This window comes from Dromaius novaehollandiae, chromosome 5 (genome assembly GCF_036370855.1).
Source record: "Dromaius novaehollandiae isolate bDroNov1 chromosome 5, bDroNov1.hap1, whole genome shotgun sequence".
In the NCBI taxonomy this organism is placed as follows: domain Eukaryota; kingdom Metazoa; phylum Chordata; class Aves; order Casuariiformes; family Dromaiidae; genus Dromaius; species Dromaius novaehollandiae.
In genome coordinates this window covers 42,301,567-42,321,805 of record NC_088102.1, presented here as the reverse complement: position 1 = coordinate 42,321,805, position 20,239 = coordinate 42,301,567, and the positions used below count along the sequence as shown (strand labels likewise).

At 38.4% G+C, this 20,239-nt stretch overlaps 1 protein-coding gene across 2 annotated transcripts in view; it reads right to left on the bottom strand.

The window, feature by feature from the left end:
* Positions 1-3,105: 3,105 nt before the first annotated feature.
* LOC112980620 (cytosolic phospholipase A2 epsilon-like) overlaps positions 3,106-20,239 on the bottom strand; it is a 33,393-nt gene continuing 16,259 nt past the window's right edge. The window contains exons 7-21 of one of the 2 annotated variants that reach the window (XM_026095600.2): positions 18,178-18,220; positions 17,532-17,595; positions 16,016-16,173; positions 15,781-15,870; positions 14,879-14,916; positions 13,107-13,242; positions 11,183-11,319; positions 9,627-9,849; positions 8,647-8,761; positions 7,691-7,828; positions 7,310-7,417; positions 6,270-6,461; positions 5,623-5,792; positions 4,110-4,296; positions 3,106-3,642 (exon numbers count right to left, since the gene is read on the bottom strand). In XM_026095600.2, the coding sequence (XP_025951385.1) occupies positions 3,434-3,642; positions 4,110-4,296; positions 5,623-5,792; positions 6,270-6,461; positions 7,310-7,417; positions 7,691-7,828; positions 8,647-8,761; positions 9,627-9,849; positions 11,183-11,319; positions 13,107-13,242; positions 14,879-14,916; positions 15,781-15,870; positions 16,016-16,173; positions 17,532-17,595; positions 18,178-18,220 (2,008 nt within the window). In that variant the 3' untranslated portion in view covers positions 3,106-3,433. The remainder of the gene's footprint in view (positions 3,643-4,109; positions 4,297-5,622; positions 5,793-6,269; positions 6,462-7,309; positions 7,418-7,690; positions 7,829-8,646; positions 8,762-9,626; positions 9,850-11,182; positions 11,320-13,106; positions 13,243-14,878; positions 14,917-15,780; positions 15,871-16,015; positions 16,174-17,531; positions 17,596-18,177; positions 18,221-20,239) is intronic. The other variant, XM_064512592.1, reaches the window with a different exon arrangement.

The window sequence follows — 20,239 nt, the reverse complement described above, 5'->3', positions numbered from 1 at the left end:
GTAGCTTTTCCTAGCCTATAGGGAATAGCTGGATCTTGGCTTTCAGGCGCATCCAGAAGACTGTTCTTCTCCCCATCCCAGCTTCCATCTTGCTCTCAGGCAGTAAGTCTTGGCGAGGAAACAGGATTTTTGTCTAGCAGAAAATCAGCTAAGATTTTGACAATTATTTTCATACAGGAATGGAAGAAAAACAAGCTCTTTGGCAGTTATTTTTACAGAAATGGGGGAGAAACAAATATATATTCTCTGTGAACTCGGTGGCTGCAGAATCCCGGGGAGTCCTGCTACAGCCGCTTTGCTGTCTGATTCGGAGCATCCCACAAGTGCTGTGACTATCAAAGTACCTGGAAGTGTTAATGCATTTGTTATGGTTTTTCTCCTTCTAAAGAAGAAATCACATTCAGGACCTGAGATCAACTTCCAATGAAAGTGGTCTCTACATGGGTGTTTTTTTGTTTATTTGTTTGTTTTACACAGATATTTCTTGTTTCAGCCAGGGAGCTTTTTCAATGAAAAATATTGCATTAAACAATTCTCAAGCCACCTATTCCACACTCAAGACTAAGAGAGTTTCCACTGTAAAAGCAAAAGTTCTAAAATCTCGTTCACTTTCTCAAAAGTTTTTACTTTGTTCATCTAAAACAAGGTGCTAAGTGCATGCTCTCAAAGAAAATGTATTTGGGAGGGTGTCATCTGAAATTAGTGTTAATTCTTCTTTATGTTCCACTGGTATTTATAATGCCTCACTGTGCTGGACACTTCTAGGATCGTGTGAGGTGGTCCCTGTACCAAGCAACTGAGTACTAGTCTATTCACAAAAGGTAAACGGAGTAGGAGAGCACTAAGAAAAGACCGTCATCCTCACTGTTACGACTATTTAATGTAAAATTGTGCTCATAAAATAATCTAGTTTCGCTTTGCAATGAAATAAGAGAATTAATTGGTAAAGGGAACTTCACAGACATGATATAATTTGAATTCATAAGAAGTTTGGCACAGGAATATACTCTAACTTAAGAACTAGACACAACAAATACCAGCCAAATATTAAACAGATTAAGTATGGATATCTAACAGATCTCAAAAAGTAGTAGTCAAGGGAAGGTACCCTCAAAAGGAAATACCACCAACAGGACTGCAAGCAGCTCAGTTGTAAACCTCTTGTGTTTGTCTGTTTTTATCAACAATCTGGAAATAAAAAAAAACCCTCCAGATAAACTTGTGGCTAACACAAGAACAATAATAAGGCAGATATGGCAGCATCATAGAGTAAGATAAGTTCATTCAGGTCTTTTAGCATAGAAATAATGGAAATATATTTATGTCTAAATATATGGCATGCAGGCCAAATCTGTGCACTGAAAACTACCATTTGAAAAACAGTCTCAGCAGAAAAGTGGTTGAGCTTCCAGTGTGAGCCTGTGACAGGGAATCTGAAGAGCAGGAGGATGAGTTTTGCCTCTTAAGGCAAGTTTGATGGAATATGGCTGTGTGAAGTTTTGGGGCCCTCTTTCAAATAATGGATATTGAAATATCAGTGAGGATAAAGGAAAGAACTGCAGAGTGAGAGTGATCTAAGGGTGGGGGAGAGAGAGAGGTAGGTTTTGTTTTGGCCAGAAGGACACAGTGCAGACATACCGCATGGCTGACTTGGGAAGCAGCATAGCTATGTCAGCATAGTAATTATAATTAGTCACAGTTAAAAGATGGGATAATTAGCCCTGATGAAAAGCTGGGTTAATCAGGCTCAAATGCTGTCATCCAGTTATCTGGTTTTTTTTCTTGCCTTGCTGTTACTTCTCTCCTGTAGAAGGACTGAGACAAATAGCTGCCATCCTGCTGTGTTTCACTTCCAGCAAAAAAGCCTAGAAACTGTGAGAGTAAAAACAAAAATATCCCTGGGAGAGCGATCCAGTGAGGTAATTCTAGTGTTCTGAATCTGAAACACAATTATAATTGCCTCACAAGAAACAGGGCTAAGAATCTAGATTTAAACATGCCATACTGTACCTAGAAACAGGGCTACACCATGTCCTTTCAAGTGCATCAGTAGCATGAACATGATGAATATGCTCCTAGGTGGAAAACTTGGCTCATTCCTTTTCTCCCACCACCCAAATTGCTCTGGATGCACAATTAGCTGTTTTTTCCAAAGGACAGAAGTCTTTTTCTCCCATCCATTTCTTAGAACTTTGTTCCATATAAACAAATTAGTCATATCTGATTATGATCAAGACCCTCCTGATCTCAACACCAATTCCACCCTGGTGACTCTGAAATTCTTAGCAACAGTATGAGCCCTTTATTATCAATAGCCAGATAATCCCTAGCATTTGCTGAGCTGCTGTGTACAGTCTTTCCTGGTATCACAGCTCTACAGTGCAGGTCTGCTACTGTGAAAAAGCAAATTTCTGATGTAGCTGTTGTAGGGCCATACAAATAGGGCCTTGGGCAACTGTCTTCCCTCAGAGCACCTCTAGGATTTTTCACAGTGAGGAAGCTCTCAGGACAACCTGAACAACAAAAGACCATTTGTAGGATAGTGTCGAACAATTGTAAAGAATAGAGCTGAAAGGGGGCTCAAAAGGTCTTGAACTGTCATACCCAGTGCAAAGAGCAAGCAGTCACTTCTGTCTTCTGAAAAACAGGGAGAAATTGCAGGGCCATCTGTTCCAGGAACAATTAAGACAGGTGAAGATGGGTGAGACAGGACCGTCAGCAGCAACTCCAGCAGAAAATGAAAAGAAGGGAACTTCGGCAGCATGACTAGTGTTTAAGCTGAATATAGATTGTTCTGTGAATAGCAGAAAGGACCCCTTGGACATGAAACAAAGATCACCAGGGGTATTTTTTTATGGATGGTGACAACTTTATAGATTTTTGCATCAACGATGGTAACTTAAGGAAGAATCTTATCTTCAAAGCTCAGTAAAGAAGGCCAGTTGATTAAAAAAATTCATAGTAGGCAGACAATCAAATCAGACAACAACCTCCGATGCATCAAAGTACTTAAGGTAAGCAAGATCAACACAATGGATTAGCTGTTTACCAGAGGAATGCCGGTTCAAGAGATTGCCATTCTGCCAGACAGAAAAAGTACATAAATACTGTTTTGATTCACATTTTTAATGTGCTACATATTTCATTAACATTTTAGACAATGCTATATTAACTTATAAGAAATATATATCAATTGGTAAAGTAGCAAGGTAACAAAACTAAACTCGAATTTGCTGCTTTGAATTTAGGATTAAATCACTAGTAAATTCCAATCTGTTCATCTGAACAGCTGTTTAAATGGGTTGGGTCCAGCAAGTCCTCATGGTGATGCAATTTATACTGCAATAACACTGGCAAGCAAACATTTTTATCTCACTAGAAAATAGACAACCCAAGAAATATCATGTGAAAGGGTAAAGCTAGAGGACAGTGGCTAATACTTTTGCTGCTTCCTCCGTGCCACTGCCATGCGCAAGGCCTGAATAATCAAGTTTTCGTTATTCAGGACATTGTAATCGGTCAGTTTCACCAGTTTATCAAAATTCTCTTCACTGAAACACACCTCCCTTGTCGTAAATGGGGAAAAGATGCTGGAGACATCAGCATTGCCTTCAGCCATCTCCTCTGGACTTCTTTCCACGCCTGAGGGGAAGAACCACAAGGAGGTTCACCTGTAAGATTTTACTGCAGCACGTGTTTCTTATCTGTCATTTAAGTAATTACAGGTAGAAAAGGGATATATGAGGGAATGAGATGGTTTGCCAGGGGAATGTAGAAGCAGTCTAGGAGCACCGTATTCTCCAACTGATGGATACCCCAATGGCTGCAAGAGAGACCATCACCCCTTTTCAGCAGCAGCAATTACTGACTGCTCCTTGGACAACATGATTTTTTGTTGCCCAAGCTAGAAAAGAAGCATCAAAAGAAACACAAGATACTGAGCAAAAGATAAATTGAGAGCTTCTGGAGCTTTCACAGTTCAGTGAGACTGATAAAATACTGACATGAGAAAGAAGGGCAGAGCTGACAGTGAGCCATTAGATACGAAATGGAGAGGACACACCAAGCCACTGGCTTTTTATTAAAGTTGCTAGCCACAGATGACTCACCAGGAGCTTTGTATCTCTTGAAGGTGTCATTTACTAAGGGGAAAAAGAGCACTGTTGGAGCTTGCGGACTTTCGACGTCTTCAAACACATAGCATTCCTTTAAGTTTTCCCTGTCTTCCTCGCTTATCTCAATTTTGGGAAATGGGATTCCTTGCCCCGAGATGTACTCTGCAATCTGATCCAGAGGCTGGGTGAATTAGAAAAGAAAAGAAAAAATCAAAATTCAAAGAAAACCCAGAGACCTGGATTTTCTAAACACCAGCCGTCAACCCTCATACTCGGAAGTTTGAACATTCCTCTGAGAACATCTTAAGTTTCATACAGTAATGGACACAACACCAGACACTGCAGTTTATCTTATTTTCTGCACCACTTTAGGCAAAAGAAGAAAGCCCTTGGAGCTTGCAAAAGGAACCAAAAGCCACAGGACTGATTTCCCAATTTCAATTACCAGGTTTTCTGTAAATGAGTTTAGAAGGGAAAGGAAATTATATATACTGAAAGTATGGAGAAGGAACCAGTCAGTCCAGATTATTCTGTGTTGTCTTGAATTCATTATTTACCCTGTCCCAATCTCTCTGTCCTCTGCATGGTTGTGATTGTTTGATAATGACTCCCTATTTACAACATAACTTACTATCTATGAAAAAGCCCTAATTCATTAACAGCTCTATTTACTATATGCCTATGTTCATTTTTATATTATTCTCTTTAGATATATAACACTGATTGTAGTACTTTACTAGTCGAGCCCCATATGAGCCAGTCCATTTCTCTAAGATCAGCATGAGATAAACAGGCTCAGAGACATACGGGTTTTCCCATTTAACGTCTTAAAATATTGCCAGGACTTTCCATCATCTCTGTAGCTTGCTCAGTTCAAGGATAACCAAAATCAGTATCAGAGGTCCAGATAAACCCTCAGTCAGCTCTTTAAAAACTCTTAGGTCCACCACAGTGAAGAACCTTGATGATTTTAAAATGCCTATATACATCACTGTCTTCTAATATCCTTCTTAGTTACTAAGAAATAAAAAGCACTTCATCATCATCTTATAACATGAAAAACAGCATAATGGATTGATAAGTACAGAATAGAAAGATGCATTAAGGAGGTTGGTAAGGGAGAAGGTGCTACAGTAATATTGGCAACTCTGTCATTCCTATCTTAAAACAGATCAATACCCTATCTAATATTTCTGTAATCCCTGAATGACTTTGTAAAACTCTTTCTTATCATTTACTCTTTTGACAATTTGTCTTAGTTAGAATATCTAGTGTCAGACTCAGAGTTTAGGCAGAGGACTAAAAAGAAAGACAGCTGTCATTACGGAATGTAGGCCAGAATTTTTGATAGAGAGTCATAACCATTGTCAAACTTGTGGTGGAAACCAGCAGTCATTTGATTCTTCCCATTTCAGTACTGGAAAGTTTAGTTGTTTAAATTGACAAATGCTGGAGATCAAAAGACCATGAAGGAAAAAGATCTCAAAGATGCCATGGCTTTTCTTACCAATGTCTGTGACCCTCCACTGTAATTTAAATGCAGGATGACATCCACTTTCCTCTTAGATCTCAAGAGTGGTGGGTAGCTGGTATTGATGAAAAAACCAGTATCAGCCAGGGAGAGTGCATCATCTGCTGTTTCCATCAGTTTATTTGGGAAGGAGTCTATCACTGTGTCTGAAATACAAATATTTCTTATCATAACAAATAGAAGAGGAAATTGACTGTCTCTCTGTAGAAAGTTAGAGAGAGAAGAATGGAGAATTCTGCCCCTGCATTTTCCCTGCAGTCTTCTGTTGACTCACCGGCAGCACTGACTTACAGGAATAACTGACCCACTACAGGTCTTTTGTTCCTTCCTTCCTGGACACTTCATGCAGCTTTGGCCCTAAAGGGGAGATCCCTCATGTCTCCCCAGGCTGAGGTCATCCCGGCCACTGAAATGCAGGCCACAGATGGCCAAATTCAATTTCACCCCCTCATGCCCCCAGAAAATTGAACAGGACTTCAAATATGGCTTCTGCTGCTTCTGCCTGGAGAAGGGAGAAGTGACGTTTCAGACATCAGTATCGTCTCTTCCTCCTTACTAGAAATCCTAAATGGATTCCCAAACCTCCTCAAAACATTTCAGAAAAACATATTGTATTACTGTGCCTTTCCAGGTAGAAAATCCCTCACTCTCCAGGTACTTGCTGTGCATCTGGAAGCCCCTGAGAAAATTGGGATACTGAGCAATGGCTGGACGTCCTGTTAAGACATCTCGCAGAGCGGCAGACAGAGCACAGGAAGGAGTGAGCAGATGTGTGTCTACCTCATAAGGATTCATAGACAGAAAGGGTTCTTCCTCTGCAAGAAGGGAAAAAAAAGTTCAAAGTTTAAGACAGTTTTCTGAATCAATATTTCAAACAATGCAGTAACTACAGCACCCACAGCTACCCCAAAGGTAAATCAAACATAGTGATAAGTCCGTAAGGCCTGTAAAATACAGAATAGAGGTATATTACCCAGTTAAATGACACACTACCCACAAGCAGCAAGCTCTTGAGCAATAAGCACTATCTCATATTCTGGGCTTCCCAAAAACGTACCCTCTTCTATTGTGATAAGTGGTGCAGGAGAGAGCCAAGTCCCCAAACATCTATGAGGACTACATTGGCCTTTGATCAGGACATCTTCAGAAGACATGTGAATATCGCCCCAATGTATATGCTTAGCTAAGCTGTGAGGCCAGTCACCCCAGGCTCCCTGTACAATTAACAGCAAGAAAGAGCTTTCTCCAAGGACAGTTTAGTCTGCATAAAGATAGCCTTCTTTCAGGAGCAGACCTCTGTGGGAGCTATTTTCTCCACGGACTGTATTAGGAGCTAAGGAACACCTTCTCCTAACTTAGGCACTTAGGATGTGTTCCTAGTATAATACTGTCTTCATATCTCCACTGAAAATTGCTGGAGATAGTTTTTGTCCATATACCCTTTAGAAAAGGGCAAAGTTTTGCCAAAGAAGCAACGTTGCTTCCAAATCAGGCAAAGACATTTCTTAACTGACATCTCTGCTTTGCTTTTCTCATCTCTATCTGACCTAGAGAACATCTCTGTAGGCATTAGGCCTGTGCACAGTTCCGGGAGAGAAGACATGAAAGCAACAGATGCCGGTGGTTAAAAAAAAAAAAAAAAAAGAAAAAAAAAAAATCTTACCAATATCTTTTACTCTGTCTCTGGTCCATTTATTCCAGAAGTCCTCTGAACCAACAGCCAAATTCCACACATACATCACATCTATGGAAAATATATTACTCCACATGCCTGTAATGTGAAAGAGTGTATAGAAATAATGATGGAGTAGCCTTGAAAGAATTTTAATTAATACATACCTTCAATCCTTCCCCTTGGATACTTCCTTTTGGTCTGGATAGATATCTCTGTGAGCATAGTTCCTACATGTGTCCTCACTAATGCAAACTCACACCTGCTCAATCTGTTTGCCCCTGTCTTCCCAATGCTGTCCATCACAGATCGTTTGCTCACTAGTGCCAGCTGCTTCCTCGGTAGGCTGACATTCCTCTAGATAATAGTCACCTTGCAGGTAGCAGATCCGAGTCTCTGGGAGCCTCCTCACCAGCCTTCCCATAAAGAATTCGCTTCCAAAATGTTCTGCACAAATAGATGCTCCGTATTTCAAGAGACCAACTTCATAAGGAGTGAACTCCAGCCACTCTACAGTGATAGCAGCAAGAATATCAAAGACGATAATGTTTTAACTATTGCTACAAAGAATAGTACTAGAGAACAGGAACAAATCTCAAGAAGTACACTGTCTAGCTCATAATACACTGGCAACCAGCTATAGCTGTATTAATATTGTCTGCAGTACTAATGAGTTGAAAGATTTTTCATTTACACCAATGGAGGGCGGTCCCAGCCTGCGAAGTCTAGTGATACAGCAATCTCTAGCAGAATAACCTTGGTCTGAATGAAACCAAGTGCTCCCTGCAGTTAGTCTTACCCAAAAGCATATATTGTTCAGGCATGACTTGTACCCTGTAGGGCAACAGTGACAGAGCACTTAACACTTGCCTGGTATCATTTACTCTTGACTGTTTATATTAAACAAATACTGCAAAAACTAACTCTAGGGAAGATGGTGATTTTCCTGCCACTAGACCCAAAAATTCAAAGTGATTGTTCAAAATAGGACCATGTGGAATCATCATGAGAACTGGTTTTGTTAAAAGGTTTCTAATACTTTTGTGACAAGGATACATTTTAAGCTTAGCATCTCCTGTGGTATAAATACACTTTTGCTTCTGGCAGTATTGAGAACTCAGCCTCCAAAGACTAAAGATGTTTGCTTTTCTTTTTTTTTTTTTTTTTTTTTTTTTTTTTTTTTTTTGTTAGTCATGATTATTTGAAATTTAAAAAGGCTTTTCTGTGATTAAAATGAAAGTATTTTTGAAGCTGGTTGCTTGCATTAAGTCTTAGCTCAGACTTCTTAGATCATAAAGCTAGGAAGAAATCTCAGTCATAACCATTACCTTTAAATGCCTGGGCACTATAGTTGGACTTGAGGTTGATGGCCACATAGATGGGCAATGGGTTCTGACCTTTATCCACTGCCTGCCGTTGATCTGAGAGTCTATGTTCATCTTTCTGGTTTTGAAGAAAAAAGGTTAATGGAGTGAGGTGAAAAACACCTCGTACTTGAAATAATATAATGTGAATTATGAACATCAGTCAGAAATATCTGACATGGGCTTTTTCCAGGCTTGTGAAGCGTCCCAAAAGCATCAGCCGCCCTATAAGGGGTCTCAGATTTTGAGATATGCAGAGAGGTTGACTGCAGATTCATTGAGGAAAAAACAGTACCCAGAAAGAAGTATGTGGCTGAATGAAAGGTAAGGTACTTTACTTGGCTGGAGCTCAAGGAACAGAGTTTATCATATTTTAATATATGTTCCAAGTATATGCAGACACAAGAATATATTGTATTACACATGACAATTTAAAGCATCCTTGTATAAACATAAGCCAGAAGGATGCTACTTAAGTACCACTATTTCTAAAAATCTTTCTTAAACCTTGGTAACATACTCAGAGAATGGTCTTTCCTGCTACTTGACCCATCTCCATATGCAAAACCTATAACTAAGGCACTGTATAAATGCATACTTCAATTATGCTAGTGAAATAAATTAAGATTTTTAAGCACATCTTCTAGTCAGAATATGTTTCAGATTATCTAATGTCTGAAGTGATTTGTTTACATTTCAAAATAATTTTTTTCTCAGGATTTTTTTTTTTTTTTAAGAAGCCGGAATGCCATGGCTCCTTCATTTCAAGGTCATTTTGAAGCAAGAGTAGTGTTTTAGTAATGGATCTGAATATACAGCATTTAATTGACCACTAAAATAATTATTCGCATTGGTAGTCCTGAGTGTCATCCCAGGGTTTTTCCTCTCCTTTATAGTTACAGAAGTTCATCACTTTTCTGGGGATAAGGAGTAATATTTAATACCTTATCATGTAGCATGGACTCAATGACAAGCCCCCACAAGTCTATGAAAGATACATTATGTCCTTCTTTAGACCTCTCCCTCAGGTCATTATAATAGTACTTCAGACAATCCATAGAAAAACAGTGAATCTTCGATTTGGTTACTTGCTTGCGAGCTTCCTTGATTGCCTCCTGAAGATATTTTTGTGACCAGTCAGCATCTTCATATAAGTTTGCCATTGTCCTGAAGAAACATTAGAAGAAGAAAATGAAAGAGGACTAACCTTGTGGTCTGGCCTCACAGAACTTTGTGCAGCCTGTTTGCTTTTTGCAGTTCATATGGGGATCATAACCAGAAATTAAACACACTGGAAATCTTCTCATTTCAAGAGCAAACAAAACCTCCCAAGGTTTTCTGCTTTTGATGATGAAAGTTTATGTGGGCTCCAAAAACAAACAAACAAAAAAGAAGTAACAAATTGGTATGAGATGAAGATGTGAGATAGAAAGCTATTAAATACAAAAACACCACAAGTCATCGCCAAGCCCATCTCTTGGAAGCTGGGGTGCATTCTAGGGAACAGTCACCACAAGCTTGCTCTAGTTTTGTATTTTTTCCCAGGCATCTATTATTGGCTACTGGCAGAGACAGAGACAACTAGAGGGTGCTTGGGTCTTTGGCATGTCCTGGTTTGATTATTCTTTTTTGTCTACTTGAAATCATAACACAGAGGAGTATATTCAGATCTCCACAAACATGCAGAGAAGTTGAAAGAACTTTGGCAAATAACTTAGATAAACCTGAGATTAAGGTTTGGACTGGCACGTAATTCAGTGCAAAAAACTGTCTTTGCTTTCAACCAGGTGTAGATGAGTAGTTTTGGTGACCTATGTTCGTATTGGTTTTGTTGTAAAAGCTTAGCTATAGTGCGCTAAAGGTGTGCCAACACATCTCCTACACTATGGAGGAGCAGAACTAGCTAGAATCTACAGGATTAAATACTTACAGGATATTTCACATATGACAGCATCTGACGTATGCCCGCACAGAGAAAAGAGCAGTTTAAGATGAGCAACAACAGCCATAGTCTGGCTAAGGCCTACAAACACAGCATCATTGTTTGGACTGTCTGCAACAGAATTAATTCCACTAGTCCCAAATGTGTCTTTTACCAGAAGATGCACTCTACTACATCCAAAATGAAAGTGAGAATCACCAGAAAATGGCAGGCACAAATTCTTCCTCCCATCTTTCTTCAATTTCCAGTCTAAAGACAAATTCATTGCATTCAGTCTAAGGTATAATTGATAAAATATGAAAAGGTAATACAGCATTTACATGAAAATTTCAGGCACAGGCTGTGTTAATGTGATGACAAAAGCAGTTGATGAATGTGGTGATCAATCTCTTACTTGACATGTTTTGTTTCTTAGCTCTAGATGGACACAGAAAAGATCATGGGGAAAATCAAAATGCTTCTATTTAGGAAGTGCCATAGAAACTGATGGTGCTGTACAAATAATCAACACTATCAAGCAAAGAGAACGAATGTAAAGCTTGTCCAGATCATTCTCACCACGTGGTTCCCGATAAACCACTGATGTAGGAAATGCAGTCTAATAGATTCAGTTTTTGGAGACCCAATAGGCTGCCATACATTGCTGTTAATGATCTTGTCCCGCCTCCAGTCGTCGTGATTGCCACCACCGGCACCTTTTCAACACAGTAAGACAAAAAGCTAATGAAAGCCATGCATATATTAGAGACAAGTAATCTTTTTTATTACAGAAATCATGTAAATGGTTATATAGAAAAGGATACATAGAAACAATAAGCAATGACATGGCTTTGTGGAAAAAAGATGTGTTTGTTGCAGAAGGCTTCTATTACTACCACCTGATTGAGGGGACAGTGAGGGCTTATGTTTTATCCACATGAAGGAGCAGGGGAAGGGGGACTATTTACTTAATATATAATTGGAAATCAACCTCATCACCCTGGAATTCTTCTCAAAGTGTATTATTAGAAGCCATCATAAAAAATACAGGATTTATGATGCCAGAGTAGATTAGGAAATCCATGATTCTGGCTCTGCCGATGATTAATGTTTCAGAAGAATGCATAACACCCTATAATCAGCCAAAGTGCACAATACCTTAGCCTTCCTGGCCTCAGGACAGTAATTGCTTTATGTCCTGAAGCACACTCATTGATAAGGCTCCTCCCCACCCCCACCAAGTTTCAAGTGTAAGAGACTACTCTTATCTTAATCTTTTCCTAATCTAGTACATCATTTGCTTCCTTAACATCTTGAGTAGCATGGATGTGTATATGCTGCATGGAAAGGTATATCTATTTGTACCTTTTAGGTATTGACTTCTAATTTCATCAAGTGACCTGCTATTCATAAAGTCAATGAATAGACCTGTGAAGAAAATATTTTTCCCGTATTATGAAAATTTTTTTTAAAAAGTCTTCCTACTGCAAATTTGATAAGAATTTAAAGTCTAGTACATTTTATAAAATAATAAGGGAGGAAAAGTCCAATAATCTTAATTAAAATACCTCTCAAATAATTTCAAAAAGTTATATTTTGGTTTTACCTTTTCTAACCTTTTCCAGTACGAGTTCCAATTCTAATTATACATTTAAACAGAAAACTAAAATGGGAGAAAAGCTTTTTTTTCTTTTTTTTTCTTTTTTTTTTCTTTTTTTTTTTTTTTTTTTTACAGTTTTGAAATTAAAAACTGAATAGGAGAACCAGGATAAGTAAACTTTTTAAAAAGCGGTTTTGGTCTTAATACACAACCATTTTTTCTACGTGTCAGGAAACCCTTAGACAACTATATAAAAGTGTTCCTTCCAGCTTTCTTGAAAAACTAAATTTCATATATGATTCTCTGCTCTGAAATCCAAACTATGAATTTTTAATATGTACTTTTAAGCACAATCCACAGCACTATTCCTTTCGGTAGCCTGTTAAAGAGGATTCTTACTGTGGGTATGTTCTTACTTTTGTGGTCTTCAAAATCCAACTAGTCATAAGCAGTCACAAAACTTATGACTGAAATATACAGGCAGGAGTAAAAGGTGTTAAAGCTACACTTTTAATCAGCTATTTTATCTATACGTCTCAATGATTCTATAAGATTCACTCAACAGTTTTATTCTAGTAGACAGTTTTCCCAACAGAACACCTTTCCACTTCAGAAACCACCCAGAGTGCTTTTATTCAGGCGTTTGTGTGCAAACTTAACTACCTCAATTCGGAGTCCCCTTACAAAGGACACGACTGCCTCCTTGCCTCTATTGACGAGGTAGGACACACTACTTCCCAAGCAGCGTATCCCTGTTATTCCATGTGAGTCCACTATAAACTTTCCTCCTGAGACTCCCATGAGCAATTTCAGGAACAAACAGAAATTGGCTAAATCGGGGCACTACTGAGGAATTACTGGGCCCACTGGAGAGGAGTTGTTACAAGGGGCTCTATGGCTTGCCTCATGGTCTTTCAGATCTTCCTCCAGGTGAAGAACCTTTTTCAGAGCAGCAGCAACGTATTTCTTCCTTTTTCGCAGGAAGTCCTGCTCTTCCCTGCACAGGCTATACCCCAAGCGCACATCTAGGTCTCCTGAGCTGGAACAGACCACAGGACAAATAAATGCACAAGCTATTTACAGTTTATTTCAGGGTACATAGGATAGTTAGTCAGTTAACTCCACAAATAATCTGCAAAGCAAGCTATTTCCAATCCTGCACACAGATTAAGGAACAGAAGAAAAAATAGTATTTCTATTACCAGCAAGGAGCAGTAGTGAAGATAGAGAAGTTTCCAAGGTCTATTAGATTTCTTGTGAATATAGGCACAAAGACAAGACACATACACCAGAGAAAGATCAATAAAGGGGTAATTTCAAGGGTATTTTTCCAATATCCATTCCATTTTTTCATCAGGACATCCCGGAAAATTCAAGTGATGCCACCAGGTTTTAAAATCCACATTCGCAGTTCACTAACATTTTTAAAAAATGGAGTTCCTAATCAGCTGTGTGATCAAGCTCGAACCAAAGGACAAGCTCCACAGCAAAACCCCTGGTCAGACTTTGGTGAAATTCTGCTAACATAAGCAAATAGGTGAATAGCACTACGGGGCAGTGACATGTGCAGTGAGTAGTCTTTACTGTGCAGTATACTGTCCGCATTGGCTTCTGATGCTTGTTTTGATTACATTACAGCCCCAAACATAGTAAGTATCATAGTGGTGTGCCAACATGTAAGCAGGAACAAACACACAGAATCACAGAAGGGTCAAGGTTGGAAGGCACGTCTGGAGATTGCCTTGTCCAACCTCCCTGCTCTGAGCAGGGTCTGCTAGAGCAAGCTGCTTAGTGCCGTGTCCCGTCAGCTTCTGAATACCCCCAAGGATGTATTCTTCTGGGAAGAACTTTTAATGCACAGCCCTGATCCATCTGGGTATCAGGTATGAAGAAGTCCTTACGCACCCTCAGAACTTCACTGATTTCTGATGCCTTTTACCTGTGCGCTGAACAGTTTTCTAGATAAGCATTTACATGCTTCATCCTACAAATATATAAGAAAAGCCACCATTTATTCCACACTGGAAGCCATGCTGAGTTTTATCCCTTGAGAAATGTGAACACAAGCCAGAGATTTTGCAGGAAAAAGGTACTTGTTACTGAGAAATGCATTCTCAAAATTGTCCAAGTCTTCTGGATCACATCACCCTCTGGTGGTTGTAAACTTTATTCTGAATATTGTTTTCATCAACAGCTCACAAACACAAATGTTTCATGGGTTCATGCTAGTAACTTGTGTTTCTCCAGCAAATTTGGTGCATCCTAGTTCAATTTTGAAAACAGAATAAGGTCATTTGTTTGATCTTCTAAAAGTGAACAACTTTTTCTTAGTGTCAGATGAAAAAAAATGATGCTTAAAAGTCCAAAAGAATACTTTTTCTTGCTCACTCACTCTCTCTGTATATATATCTGTATTCTGTTGGATTTACATTTTAATATAACTTTGTTTGTTAATGTGTTATAGTTTGTTACTGGGCTGAGATTGAGCAAGTAGCCCTTTTTCCTATGCTCTGAACTTCACCTACACTTGAACTTGGACTTACCTTAGGCACCTATCTGAGCAGAGGATAAAACATCCTCTTGGAGTGTTTTTCTCTCTCCACTGACTACAGAAAAAGACTAGATAACTAGTTTACAACAATCCTGAACACTAGGACAAGAGGAGGCTATCTTACCATTTTCTTGCTGTCAAACACAAGTCAAAGGATTGATCCTAGAAATCAAGAAAATAAAGTTAAATACCACCAGATTTTTAAACATTCCTTCAAACTCAGGCAAGGCTCATTCTGTGAGAGGAGGTTCTCAAATGATAATTCAAAAGTCTAAGGACATTATTTTGATTTGATGAACCAAAGTCTCATTGCCTGTTCTGCAATCAAATTCTCCCTCATCTAAAGAGCCTGTCTGCTTGGGGCAGTTAGAGGGCAAGGAGCCTGCATATTGTGCTAACTTGCAGCAGGCACACTTAGGAGGAACACCAAGAACCAGATGAATTACTTCATTCCAGAGAAAAAGTTACATATGATTTTAATCCATATATATATATAGACATACACGCACAATAGACATACACGCACAATAGACATACACGCACAATAGACATACACGCACAATAGACATACACGCACAATAGACATACACGCACAATAGACATACACGCACAATAGACATACACGACAAGATACGAACTTTAGCTTGCATTCTGGTTTCTTTTTTTTTTTTTTTTTTTTTTTTTTTTTTTTTTTTTAATTACTAGCCACTGTAGAATTACCTCAATATTTAAGAAGAAATTTTGGCATGCATGTACTTATGTCAGTCGTCTTTATTCCTTGAAATCACTTAAAACTAATTTTGGAATGCAGGTTTGCAGTGATTTTCAGATTATTATAATGACTGTTAACATCTGCTTCCTTACAATCAAATACAGCAGCCTTTTATTTTTTAAAAAAACATTTTAAATGAATGTTTCTACAATTTTACACAGTGATTTTGTTCATTCAATAGCTTTATTTCTAGTAGGATAAAAATAATCATGATAACTGTTGGAAAACTGTTTCAAAGGGTTCACAGCACTCACCTCATCTACTGGTATTTTCTTCTGCAAAGGGACCAAATTCAGAGGCAAAGAAAGGACTCCATTTTTCACTGTTTCATTTTTTTCTGTCAGCTGAAACAAAACGGAAAGTGGTAGGGATATAAATGAAAGTGAAAGATTTGTCATCTCTAGAACTTCTCCCATACAGAGGATTAGTTCAGTTCATTGTTTAAATTAATTTCTTCTGCTAATTTCATTAAAGTTAATGATAACGTACAAAAGAGGTACATATCTCTTCTGGCAGTATGATATCCAGTCTTGTCTGGTCATTTATGACACAGTGAAATGCAATGATCCTAAGGCTGGGGCTGGAGTCCAGCAAAATCTTCTGGCTTCCTTCATGGGATCCTTTCACTATAAATATAAGTTCCTGGTCTAAATATAGAGATAAGAAAAAAGAGAATTTTAACTCTTCCAAGCAAACACATACAACTAGTAAATAAAACCTACCTCTACTCTACACACTTTTTGTCTAGTTTTCCTTACACCATGGTGATTAAATAGACTTTGAGTGTCTAAAGCAGATTAAAATCTAGTATAAAACATCTTGGTGGGTCTGTATAAAATACTAATATGTAGAAATTACATATTTTTGAAATACTGCAGAATAGTATTTGGTATGCTTTACACGAATAAATAAAACCAAGATTTAGATTTAAAGAAGTGTCAGTTTAAAGGAGTTTTGGATTATTCAAATGGAACAGCAGATTGATTTATTTGATGCAAGGCTGTTCTGATATAATCTTGCACATTTTATTGTATGTCATATTTGCTATAACAGCCAAATGTTTCAAAGTGAAAGTCAAGCAGACTGATGTGTGCCTTCTGTCGCTACTGCTCAATAATCATCGTATCACCAAAACTGAAACAACTGATCAACGCAAAGGCTGTGTTTCTTGCACAGAAAAGCCTTTATATCCACAGAGAGATCCGATGCTGTTCTTTTGCAAGATTAAGGGTAACAAGTGTATAATTTTAGGTCGCTCATCTTTCCCACCAAGTTATATTTCAGACCAAAGCTTCCCATAATGTGATTCAGCCATCGTTAGCATTTGCTTCAAAATGGTTAATTTTCCATTCATAAATTATCTAGAAACAGCCATGATTTCTCAAGATTCACCCCATAAGCAGCTTTATACAAGGTACTGCTCATTCAAATGAACTTAAAAGGCTGTTGAAAAGTCTCATTATATTTACTAGGACTTAAATTAACAAACAAAAGCCTGATTTGGCAGTGATCTGTAGTTTATGCAGACATTTGCATTTAAGCTCAAGAGTTTATTATTTTTGCTCAAGCAACTCAATAAAAAAAATCTCTTGCAGAATCCAATGTACAGAAACCTTGTACATACTCAATCCTAAATTAAGCATACAGGGAAGATTTCTATATGGGAATGTAATTATAAGATAATTTTAAAAGAAGATCCAAATTAATTAGTTTCCATTTTGAGCAAGCAAAACACAATGATAACTAATATAATTTATTCCAAATTTTTAATTCTAGTATATATAGCATTATTTTTGCATAAACTTAAGATTTGCCTGGGAACCAAATACTTAAATAATTTGACTTTTGACTGATACAATCTTTCTGCAAGGTGGGCCACAGTGAAACTAAGTATCATGGGACACAGCTAGGGCAACATGCACAACAGATTACTAATTTTTTGACATCTGTTATAATGACTGAATCACAACACAAAAACAATAGGTTAATGAAGCAATAACCTCACTTGTGGCTTGCTGCTTCAGCTTCCCTGTATCCACTCGAACCTCCAAACAGGAAACTTCACGTGCCTGTAAGAGAGAGGGTAAATCACAGAAAATAATTGTGTGAATGTCACCGAGTGATTCGTTCTGTTCTCAACCAACCCCTCCAGTTCATCAATGAGTAACATTATTATCTATTATCATCTCTTTAAATGACATGATGATAAAACTGACACAGTATTTTTTCCAGGCTGGAAAGTAAAGAGGAACAGCTCACAAGCTGCTTCAACTTGGAAGTGAGAGACAAAGAAATGATGAGGATGAGACCTATTCAAAATAACAGGTGTCTTGAGATATGGGACTTTTTATGAGCATTTTATCACTTTCTTCATTAGCTTCTGCTAGTTCTGGGCATAATGTAGGAATAATTGATACGAAATTCAAACTTATAGCAGAAAGTGACAGCTGACAGCTGTATTGTTGCCAGCCTTTGGCAGAAAGTGGCATTCCCCTGGAGCAGTAGGAAACTGATGATCCTTAATGCCAATTACAGACTCTTCTTCTCAGTAGAACAGTGTGGCTGACAGTACTGGCTTTGGGACACAACTCAAATTTTCCAGTTAAAAATATGCACATTTCATAGGAAACATCATAACAAATGAACATTACCACTAGTACTCCGTTAGTAACGATGGCGTCAGGATAGTCCAGACTGAAAAATAAAATGGAAAATAAAATGTCATGGTTGGAATAGCTCAGATAAATATGTAAGTCTATGAGTTAACACACTACACATTTTTCCCCATCAACTTTGATGTTTTCAATTTTTATATTTGTTCTCATTCACACATGCTCTAAGGTTGTTAGGAGGCAAAATTCTAGTGGATGGTCCTGGTGGCCTGTTTTTCCACACTTCTCTCATGAAAGAATATGAAGCTGGGCTTTTTTCTGCTATGGTATTTCAGACCTGCTTTAATATATCTTGTAATGATTTTTAAAATGAAACATACTGAGTCTGAGGAGAGCTGGAGACTATTACATCTACCTTGATTGTTTTAAGTATTTTCTATTTCCCATTTCATGGGAAGATTTACCCCACACTATCAGATTTCAGTATAAACTCACAGGAAAATAACTTTGCAAAATTTTCCATGACAAAGAATCCTCCCAAAATTCCAAACTTCATAAACAGTCTGAAGTTTAATTTCCAAGTCAACGTTCTCCTTTAAGATAAGAAAATTAACTGGCTAATTGCTTCAAAGAATACTCAGGAAAAACTTCCCAGTGACAGAAACTGTTAAGTACTGGAAGCAGTTACCTAAGAATTTTGTAGGATCTTCTCTTTTTGAAAGTTTATTAAAAATGAGTTTAAAGAACATCTATCAGGAATGGGCAAAATGTATTCAGTATTCCTACCTCCATGCAGGGAACTGGATTTAGTTATCATTCAAGATTTCTTCCAGACCCCAAATTCTGCATTTATTTTTTATAGCCAAAAAGTTGTAGCATTAAATGTCACATGGTGTCAAAGCTCTCAAACACCTCATTAAAAAAATTAAGGGCAGGAGATAAACAGCATGGGTGGATATTAAAAGATCTCAGCTTTCCTAGCTTGGTGACACTGAGGTGGAGAGACAGGAAAAGATGTCTCTTTATGGAGGTAAATATCCCGGAGAGTGCAGTATTATTTGAGTTACTGGTAACGGCAAAGTATAGTTAGATGGATAATGAGAAGGTCGAAGGCATGACCTTCAAAGAGGGTAGAAGAACACTACAGAACTTGCAGCATTGCACAAGAGGAGGTTGGTAAGCTCCTGGAAAGAGCAGGGATGATACAGGCTTTAAAGACTGATGGCTGAGCTGTTCAGGTACCAGCCTTGCTGCTACTGCCGTAAGGAAGACCAACTGTTGGCTACATCCTGCACTGTGGTCTAAACCCTTATTATCCTGTGTCTCAAGGCTTCTGCTGGTCACAGCACAGACCAGAAAGATTTCTTTCTTTCCCCCCTGGTGACATGCACACTTCTTTTAAGAAGAGGGAAAGCATTCACCTTTCTCTGAAGCTTTGGAAATCAGCTGTGGCTAGAGACATGAAGCTGAGCTCTGTGCAGAGGAGCTCTTACTGCTCAGATTGGCAGGGACCTTTGAATATTTTGCCTACCTCTGGAGCACTGGATAAGATCCACTTCTTTGGATTAGCTGGAAATTTCCCTAATAAACATCCTGATATCACACAGCCCACATTATATATACTAACACTCCTGTCCTCTCCTTCATGCCTATTGCAGTTTGTGGTTTCCAGCCTTTTGCACTGTAGGTCTCAGTCTTGCTATGAGAATTCGGGAGCATGTTGCAGCCTGCAGCAGTGGAAACCAGGAACAGAGTTCCTGGGGATCCTAATCATAGGTTGCATGGGTGTCTGAGATTGTGGTGGACTCGGTGACCTAGACGATCGCTTCCCATCCTGTGCCTCTACAATACCTGATACAGATTGAACCATCTTCTCTTCCTTGCTAGATCAGTATGCATCTTGGCTGGCTTATAATGAAACAGTCAATACTGTATAGGGGAAGTTACAGTTACACAGATTCTCACATTACAGTTCATATTTAGAATAGGCAAATGTGCTCTGTTTCAGAGTACTAGGGAATCTAGATTTCTGGATAAAAATGTATACATTTTAATTCTTTCACGTCAGATCCAGCTTCCTCTTAGTGGGAAGCAGCCACAC